The sequence below is a fragment of the Oryza brachyantha genome, chromosome 7 (genome assembly GCF_000231095.2).
Source record: "Oryza brachyantha chromosome 7, ObraRS2, whole genome shotgun sequence".
In the NCBI taxonomy this organism is placed as follows: domain Eukaryota; kingdom Viridiplantae; phylum Streptophyta; class Magnoliopsida; order Poales; family Poaceae; genus Oryza; species Oryza brachyantha.
The window spans coordinates 15,516,766-15,526,443 of NC_023169.2; the positions used below are offsets into that span (position 1 = coordinate 15,516,766).

Here is a 9,678-nt window from a genome sequence, read left to right on the forward strand (position 1 = left end):
AGCTTTCTGTTTGAGCCTTTTGCTGTCCCCCCAAATTGCATGGAGACCATGCGTCCATGCGTGCGTGCTTGCTGTGTGGATCCATGTAATAAAGCGGTGGTGAATGGTGATGTCCAGAAACGTTGCATCGCGCTTTTGCTGTCTCGCTCTTTTTGACCGTGTCGCTTTCGGAGTGCGATACATCATGACTCGTTGGGGGAGCACGAAACCAAAACGTAAATGGTGGGAATTGTCTCGCATTGCATCTATGGCCGCGTTCGGCATCTCGGTAAGATATCTAGGCACATTGTTTTTTACACGTATGTTTTCTGAATTGTTAAACGATATATTTTTTATAAAAATTTTTTATGGGAAAGCTATTTTAAAAATAAGTATTAATCTATTTTATATTTTTAAATAATTAATAATTAATTATGTATTAATACATTTCCATGTTTTTCGCGCAGAATAACTAACCCACTTTCTCTCATGTAAGAGCACAGATTCTCTCGAGATATCAGAATCCATGTTCGATAAAAGATATTTTTTTAGAGGGTATATATACAACCAAATTCGTTTCAGACGAGATTTAAAGTTTTGAACTCAAGATCTTATATGCTACTCAGGTTTTTGGAACCGGTTATGTTTGATATAAGATAGTGATGAATAGTAACAAATGGATTGGAAACCAAAGATTGTTGTTTTGATGCATTTACATAGGGAAGATGTGGTGTTTACAACCAAAATTTCCTTTTGTTTGGGGGTGATCCTACCTTGTATTATTCACATCAAGAATGGGAACAAAATTTTGTGAAGGAAGAAGAGGAAGAATGGGTTTGTTTTGTGTTTGTTGGTGAGATTTGACTACACCTATGTTGACTATGTGAGGAAAATGTTGGATTACTCGCCGGCGGCGTCAGCGTGGGATGAGCTTCTGCTGCTGATCGCGCCGCCGTCGGCGTCGGCGATGTCGAGTAATGCGGCGAGGACGTCCGGCATGTCCGGCCGCTCCTGCGGCGTGTCGGCGGTGCACCGCATTCCGAGCATGAGCATGTCCCAGAGCACCGTGCCGCTGGTGGCGCCGCCCTTCGCCGGCCACCCTTCCTTGGCCATTCGGCGGCTCCACTCGATCAGGCACTCCTCCTCGCCGGCGTCGACGGTGCGGCGGCCCGTGGCGAGCTCCATGAGCAGCACGCCGTAGCTGTACACGTCGCCCTTGGTCGTGGCGCGCCACGTCTGGCCGTACTCCGGAGCCACGTACCCCACCGTGCCGGCCACCATCGTGCTGACGTGGGTGTCGCCGGGGCGGACCACCCGTGCCAGCCCGAAGTCCGTCACCTTGGCGCCGCCGTCGCGGCCGAGGAGCACGTTGCTGGCCTTCACGTCGCGGTGCACCACGGCGGGGTGGCACTCGTGGTGCAGGAACACGAGCGCGCGCGCCACGCCGATGGCCGCGTCCAGCCGCCGGCGGCGACCGAACGCGGCGTGGTCGCCGATGAGCGCCTCCAGGTTGCCGCCGTCGAGGTACTCGTAGACCAGGATCTTGGCCGACCCGGCGAGGCACCAGCCGTAGAGCGTGACGAGGTTCGGGTGCGGCCACGTGAACCCCATCCGATCGGCGAGCACCTCCATCTCGGCGCGGAATTCGCGCTCGCCGCTGTCGTCGCCGCCGCCGCAGTCGCGGAGCCTGGCGAGCTTCTTGACCGCCACGTCGCGGCCGTCGGGGAGCACGCCGCGGTACACCACGCCGTACCCGCCACGCCCGATCACGCGGTCGTCGGAGAAGCCGCTGGTGGCCGCCACGATGTCGCGGTAGGTGAACGCCGTCTTGTCGAGCCGGAACACCTTCACCCCCTCCGACGACGACGAGCACCCGGTCACGCACGACGACCCGGACGGCGGCGACGACGTGGCCGACATCTGGAACGCCGCGCACTTGCCGCCGTCGCCACCGCCGAACTTGGGGTTCTCACCGAAGAGCGACTCGGGGTCCGGGTCCTGGTCCACCGGGAACCGCGCCCGCAGGTTGGGCATGATGAACAGGACCGTGCCGGCGATGAAGGCGATGATGAGGGAGAAGACGAACCACAGCACGATGGCTCTGCGCGACATCCTGTGCCCTCTAATGGCGGCCGGTGGCGTTTTCTGCTGTCGAGGGCCTCGATCCTGCAACGTGATGAGGGGGTCGCCGAGGAAGGACTGCTCGTCGAAGGTGCCCAGCTGGCCGGTGGTGGGGACGACGCCGGAGAGAAGCGGGTTGTACGACACGTTGAACTTGTTCAGCCCGGTCAGGCCACCAAGGCTCGCCGGGAGCTCGCCGGAGAAGTTGTTGTAGGCCAGGTCCAGTATCTCGAGGCACAGAATGTGGCCGATCTCCGCCGGTACCCGGCCGGAGATTCCGTTTTTCGAGACGTTCAGCACGACGAGCGGCAGCTTGCTGATCTCCGGCGGCAGGGTGCCGGTGAGATTGTTGTGGTCGAGGTGGAGCAAGCTGAGGTTCCGCATTGCGCCGATCTGCCGCGGTATCTCGCCGGAGAGCATGTTGTTGGACAGCTGCACGTAGCCGGCGATCGTGTTGGACCTCACCGGCGACGACGAGTTGGTGCAGATCGGGATGATCCCGTAGCCCTTGAGAATCCGGTCCCATATGCTGCGGCAATTCTCCCGCGTCATCACCGTGTACACGAAGTTGAACGGCGGGTAGCTCGCCGGGATCCACCGCCTCATGGCCTGGCACTCGCCGGAGCCAGCCAGCACGCTGAGATCCCTCCGGTTCTTGGCGAACGTCGGGGCGGGGTTCCTCCCTATCTCTGCCATCTCCGGCGGAATCTTGCCGGTCAGCCGGTTGTCGGCCAGGTTCAACCAGAGCAAGCTGCTGCAGTTGCCGATCTCCGGCGGTATCTCGCCGGAGAGCTGGTTCCCGGCAAGCATCAACCAGAGCAGCGACGTGAGGTTCCCGATGCTCGCCGGTATCCTGCCGGTGAGGTTGTTGTACGACAAGTCGAGCGCCTGGAGCTCGGTGAGACGGCCGTACTCCGGCGGAATCCCACCGGAGAACCCATTCCCGGGGAGCATCAGGTACTTGAGGCTCTTCATGTCGGCAACCTCGAGAGGCAGCTCGCCGGAGAACTGGTTGAAGCTAAGGTCGAGCCTGGCGAGCAGCGGCAGCCGGAGCACGCCGGAGGAGACGATGCCGCCGGTGTAGTTGTTGTGATGCAGCACGAGGTACTTCAACGTCACGAACTTGCTAAGAATCTCTTGCATGTCGCCTCCGAACGAGTTGCTGCTGATGTCCAAGAACTGGAGAGACGTGCAGTTCGTCAGCTCCGGCGGAATCCGCTGGTCGAAGCGGTTCTTGCCGAGAATCAGCGTCTCGAGTCCGGCGAGCTTCCCGATTCCGGCGGGTATCTTGCCGGCGAAATTGTTCCCCCACAGCGACAGATACGTTAGGTTCGAGCAGCTGGCGATGGAATCCGGGAAGCCTCCGAGGAGGTGGTTCGCGGAGAGGTCTAGGGACTGGAGCTTGCATCCGCCGGGGAACGTGGTTGCCGGGACGCCGCCGGTGAGGTTGTTCTCGGCGACGTTGAACTGCGTGAACCTTGAGATGCCCGGCCACAGCTCGCCGGTGAAGTTGTTCGAGCTGAGGTCGATGTACTCGAGCTTGGGGCAACCATCGAAGAGGGCGGTGACGTTGCCGGCGAGCCTGTTGCTGGACACGTTGAGCACGGCGAGGTCGCCGCATATCGCCGGGAAGTTGGCCGCGATGCCGCCCTCGAGCCGGTTCCCCGACACGTCGAGCGTGCGCAGCCCGGTGAGGCCGGAGAGGTCGAGCGCGCCGGCGATGAGGTTGTGCGACAGGTTGAGGTGCACGAGGCCGCGGCATTGGGCGAGGTCGCCGGCGGGGAGCTCGCCGCCGATGCTGTTGTCGGACAGGTCCAGCCACGTGAGCGCCGTGAGCCGCGAGAAGTTGCCGAACGCGCCGCCGCTGATGGTCGAGCCCGACAGGTTCAGCGCCGTCACCCGGCCGTCGCCGTCGCAGGTGACGCCGGCCCACCCGCACGGCGACGGGTCCGACTCCGACCACCTGTCATAAGCTCCCCGGTTGAACTTGTTGTTCGCCTGAAGAAACCTCTTCAGCTCGACCAGCACCTCCCTGTCTCCGCCGCCGGCGCCGGCGCCGTCGCTCCCCGCGGCCACCGCCGCCACCACCACCTCACCTACAAAACCCCCATCAAAATCCCGTCAAAATTCATCTCACCCGATCATCGCACACCCCCAAGAACAGAGCAGAACAGAGGCAGTGCTTCCTACCTGCGAAGAAGAAGAGCAAACAGAGGAATCCAAGAAGCAGGGGAGACATGGCCCGCCTTCGTGAATCATGGAAGAAGAACACCGGAAGCTACAACGACGACGACGGCGGCGGCGGCGGCGGTGAGCTGGGAGGACGACACCTCCTCATGTGCGAGCTGCGTCTCCGCCTCTGCTACTCCTCCTCCTCCTCCTCCTCTACCTCTCGCCAATTCGAGATAGAAAGCGAAAGAAAAGGAGACGAAGTGTGAGATGAGTGCTGCTGGGAGAGAGAGAACGAACCAAAAAAAAAAAAAGATAAGAGCTTTTTGGTGCTAAACCGGAGGGTTATTTAAGACTCTAACAACAAGCGACATGTGAGCGTTGAATTGAACCCGGTAAATGGACGTCGCTGTTTCAAACCGGAGTTTCCTGGTATTTTTAATTAGGGTTTTCAAACTTCGCTACTGCTGCTGCTGCTGTTCACTGGATGACTGGAGTACTAATCGCTGCTGCTGACCACTCTGCTCGCTTTGGTTGTGGCCTCTGAATTTTCTTCTTTTTATCAACCTTTATTAAGTATCTTTAAATACCAAAGAATCTTAGTATAATTTTCATACTTTTACACTAAAAATATGTGGTACCTTGAAAAATATATTTTGAAGGATGGTAAAAAAAAGCTCTTGCCTTCGGCCATGCTTGAGCTGTTTAATTGCAATTACTGCATTGATGAAATTAATTACAATTTGTTTTTGTGTCTCTTATTTTGGCAAAACTCTTTTAACCATCGAGGATATACTCTCACGTTTTTTTCATGACATCCAAATAGCTATGAAATTTAGCAAGACGGATTAATATAAGATCTCTTGCTACATAAATATGCAACAAGTTACAATAAAAATTAAATATAACTTTAAATATACGTGTAGTAATCCGAGTTTAATTTATTTTTCTATGATCTATAGAGGTCGAAATTAGATATAAATATTTACATATTAATCTATCTTATATTTTTTTAATAAAACATAGCTATGTAAATGACGCAGGAAACGGAGAACATTCCCCCGTGGATTTTAGAATATGGTCTCTTGCTTGCTTGCTGGGACAGAGCAAGGAGGGGCGCAGGGGAAGCCGCCGTTCTTGACGACGACCAAGCTAGCGAGGCCGGGGGGCGTGGTCGGTCGGTCGGTCACTCCACCACCGTGCCGGAGTTAAGGCGCGGGCGGATCGACAACGCACGCGCGCGCGCGTGATCGCCGCCGGTGTGGCCGACCAGCCGTGCGCTGACCAGAACCGCAGCAGCAGCAGCAGCAAGCGGCGGCGCCATGCTACTGCCATGCGCGATCTGCCTATGGATTTGGGGGAAGGGGATGTGCGATCCGACAGGCAGCGAGCGGCGAGCCGGCGACCGGTGCACTTTGCACTTATGCTTAGGCAGCGTTTAGTTACCAAAAATTTTTTGTTAAAAACATTATATCGGACGTTTGACCAGATATTAAAAGGGGTTTTCGGACATGGATGAGAAGACGAATTTTAGATTCCGTCTAAAAACCACGAGACGAATCTTTTAAACCTAATTATGTTGTCATTAGCACATGTTGGTTACTGTAGCACTTATGGCTAATTATGAACTAATTAGTCTCAAAAAATTCGTCTCACGATTTCTCACATAACTGTGCAATTAGTTTTTTAATCCATCTGTTTAGTGTTTCATTTAGATGTCCAAAAATTTGATGTGATGTTTTTGGGAAAAATTTTTTAAACTAAACAAGCCCTTATACCTATAAGCCGACATTTAAATTTTTAATTTTAAATATAATGTTAAATTTAGAGGTTTTTTTACTAAAATTTATTTTTCAACCTTTGATTTTAGATCGCTAATGTAAGTTTTATTTAAAAATTATTTTTCGTTTATAAAATATCAAACGATCATCCTTTGTATTTGTCTACGCCGTGTGGGCATGGCTGGCGATGGCCAGCGGCGAGCAGATGGAGGTGTGGTGCGGGCAGCGGTGGTCGGTGATATAATCCCTTATATTAAAATATTAAAACTAGTAATACATGTAAGCATTACCAATTACAAATATAGACAATGCTTATGTTCGGATATATAGGTTATGCCACATTCAATATACAGGAAGTACTAGTTACAGGTCACGTTCACTTGGATCAACCGTAAAAATCATTTTTCGATTCTTCTTTATGTTGGGTGGTGAGAGGTTGGGGTTGTCCAGTTAGTTTACGATTAATTGTACAGTGTCTACTTGGCTATAGCCATAGCAAAATTAAAATTTGAAACATAATTTCAATTTTAGAGTTAAATTTAGGACTTTTATTGTAAGTATATTTTCCTTGTAGTGTTGGGGGGGGGGGGTTGGGAATTATCCATTCCTCGTTAGTTATGCAGTTTTGGACTAGTTTCTACCACTTCCGTTTTATATTGTAAGACTTTTTAGCATTGTCTAAATTTATCAATTGATGAATGTATATAATTTATATATATGTCTAGATTTATTAGCATCCATATAAATTTAAACAAGACTAGAAAGTTTTACATTATTATAAAACGGAGGGAGTATTTTACATGGTTTATTAGTTGGCTCATCAGTAGAAGTCAAATTTTAAACAACAAAACTAAGCTTTAGAGTTAACTTAGATACTTTTTCATCATAAATTATTTTCTAGTCTATGCTTTTAAATGGGAAGTAATATAAATATAATTTTTTACAACGTATTAATTGTAGCTCAATCAAGGGAGAGTTTCATGATTCCTCATTAATCAATATTTGTGTAAATGTATAGCAAAGGTCAATGATAGTTGCTTTTGGATTTTTTTTTTTTGAAAGGGTAAGGGTGCTCGAATCCGAACCCAGCTCCGAGTTAGAATCCATGCCAAGGAGTAATGCTGTACAAAGATTTTAGCTCTTCTAACATTTTAATGGAAGTGCCATCAGTCTTTATCCGAAAAGGAACTTTGCACAAAACGTAAAGCGAGAGATAGAAGATAGAGACCTACTTGAGCAAGACAAATGCTTCCAAGTTCGATCAACATCATTTCAAGACAGAGGCGAAGCCAAACAAAAATATTGTCGACGTCATCTCCATTGCATAGAAAAAAGAACCATGAATATCGAGGTCATCCGACCCCCGATAAACATGACTAACTCCGCCCAGCGCATCTTGAAAATTTGTAACTACACATTTCTTAAACTAATTTCATCCATCATTTCTTAGCGGCAGCGAAAAATGAAACCTCTCGATATCTCAAATCTTTTCCCTTTTTTTTCATAAAATGTTCAAACATGTACTTGAGTACAAACGCAATTTAACTAATTTGTTCAACATGCAATATCTCTGAAGATGCCTAGCTGAGTGTGTGGTGGGCTCTGCTTCAATGCGCACCATGTTTTTCTTTTGCATTTTGGATGTCCTTGTCAGCCTACACGATCAGGAGTCAAACAAAGCGCCAAGAACCCAAGACCCTTACTTTTTTTTCCCAGACTTTAAAAATGGAGACCGAGACTAAACAACTCAATACAGTTTAACGGAATAATTAAAGTTGATTTTTCCATACATATAAACAATGCTTTTGTAGTATTCAAATTCAACTGTGACACGAGTTTGATCTTAGCCCGGAATTATAAAATATACATCATATTTTACTGTTGAATAGTCTCACGTTGGTTGTGGAGTGGCAAAAACCTAGGATATAAATAGGGAAACCCCTCACCTCAATGACTAGCTTTTGAAGTAGGAAATGTCCTTTACGATCCTATAATTGGTGTCAGAGTCTGGCTAGTTTAACCTCTCTGGTCCGATGGACACAATGTGTAAAAGTCTGATGGACCGTGGTGCCTACGGAACCCGTATACCTGATGGACCGTGGGCCGGTGGGGCATGGATACGGTGAAGTCCTACATTGGTTGGGGAGGGGCAAAGGATCTAGGATATAAGTGGAAGAACCCATCACCTCAATAGCTAGTTTTTGGGGTGAGAAATCCCTTTACGATCCTATATTTACAATCTTATTTATAGTTTTTTTCCCACTAGCCGGGCCGCTTTTTATAGTGCTCCATTCTTCGACTATGCCGCCGATATTTTTTCGCATCCTAATTCCTAAATAACTATAAACTGCCATCAAAGCATGATAAGCGAAAATATAGAAAACTAGCCAAATTTATCTTTTTTTTCTAATTATAAGTCATGTTTAAAATATCTTTAGTAATAAATTAAATCATAATAAAATAGTTAATAATCTTACAGATTTTTGAACAAGATGACTAGTTAAAACATAATTCAAAAGTTAATGATGTGAAATAAACAAAATTCGAGTGAGTAACATTTATTCATTTCTTTGGACGGGATATACATTCCTGCACGATTGTTCGTAACCCATGACGTACGTTACGTGAGAATAGTCATGTGTTATGCATGATCTTCGTTCTACTTAATAAATTACTACTATATTATTGATTTGTGACTTGTATGCCGGTTTCTTGGAATCAACTCATCCAGATAGAGTCAAAGATATATCTGGGCCTGTCTATATAGTTATTAGAGCAAGTTCAATAGTATAGTCGACTCCTGGTTACAATTTAATAGTCAGATATTTACAAAACATTAGTATATAATCCTATATGTCATAAAACACTACGTCTTAGAGCCCGTGCTATAACTATTTATAAATTAGTAGCCAACTGCTCTCTCTTCTCTCTTATCTTTTTAAAATATGTTTATAGTTGGCTTATATTGTACCTGCTTTGAGAAATGCTGCTTACTAATGTCGACCTTAATCTGGCTTGCATCCCAAGGTATTTTAGTTTGTTTTTTGTGTGTGCATAGTGTGTCAAACGAATGGGTCGCTCTCTGGAGATCTTTTTTCTCTCTGCAGGTGCCAAGTTCGTTCAATGGGGGCGAATTCCACACACTTGCAATCCATTTTCGTAGGAAACATGTTTAATGGAAGACATACATGTCGCGTGTGGTAGCTTCCTCTGAATCTGATGCGTACTGGTTGATTCTTTCGTTGATTTTGACGCGTGCATGCATTTTCCTCGTATGATTTATAAGCGGCCTCCTCACTTTTCGATTGGTTAAGAAAAAAAAGGAAACGATAAATTTACAAATAAAAAATAATTCGTGAATGAAATTTTTATATGTGTTCTTAGCTATCTAACAGCCAAGGTTGAAAATAACTACGATAAAAAATCTCAACTCTAAATTTAAATTTTGGCTTATAATCAAAAGCAAAAGAAAGGCTCTCATCTTTTCTCTTTTGCTTATATTTAGAAGCTAAAATTTAAATTTTTAACTTTAAATTTAAAGTTGATTTTGGATTTTTCTTTACCATAATTTATTTTTTAGTCTTGGCTTTTAGATCGCTAAGAACACATATATTAAAATTTATTTATA

The 9,678-nt window shown here is 47.4% G+C and overlaps 1 protein-coding gene across 1 annotated transcript; it reads right to left on the reverse strand.

Moving 5' to 3' along the window:
* Positions 1–639: 639 nt before the first annotated feature.
* On the reverse strand, positions 640–4,554 carry LOC102717635 (probable LRR receptor-like serine/threonine-protein kinase At1g74360). Its single transcript, XM_040526454.1, has 2 exons — positions 4,291–4,554; positions 640–4,196 (listed from the first exon to the last, which is right to left on the reverse strand). The coding sequence occupies exons 1-2, from the start codon at positions 4,337–4,339 to the stop codon at positions 880–882; spliced, it is 3,366 nt and encodes a 1,121-aa protein (XP_040382388.1). The 5' UTR covers positions 4,340–4,554; the 3' UTR covers positions 640–879.
* Positions 4,555–9,678: the final 5,124 nt, after the last annotated feature.

Excerpts from the sequence above, each read along its gene's own strand:
- LOC102717635 (XM_040526454.1), bottom strand. The coding sequence starts at position 4,339 with ATGTCTCCCCTGCTTCTTGGATTCCTCTGTTTGCTCTTCTTCTTCGCA. Across the intron at positions 4,197-4,290 it reads TTTGCTCTTCTTCTTCGCAG|GTGAGGTGGTGGTGGCGGCG; the intron begins GTAGGAAGCACT and ends GGGGTTTTGTAG.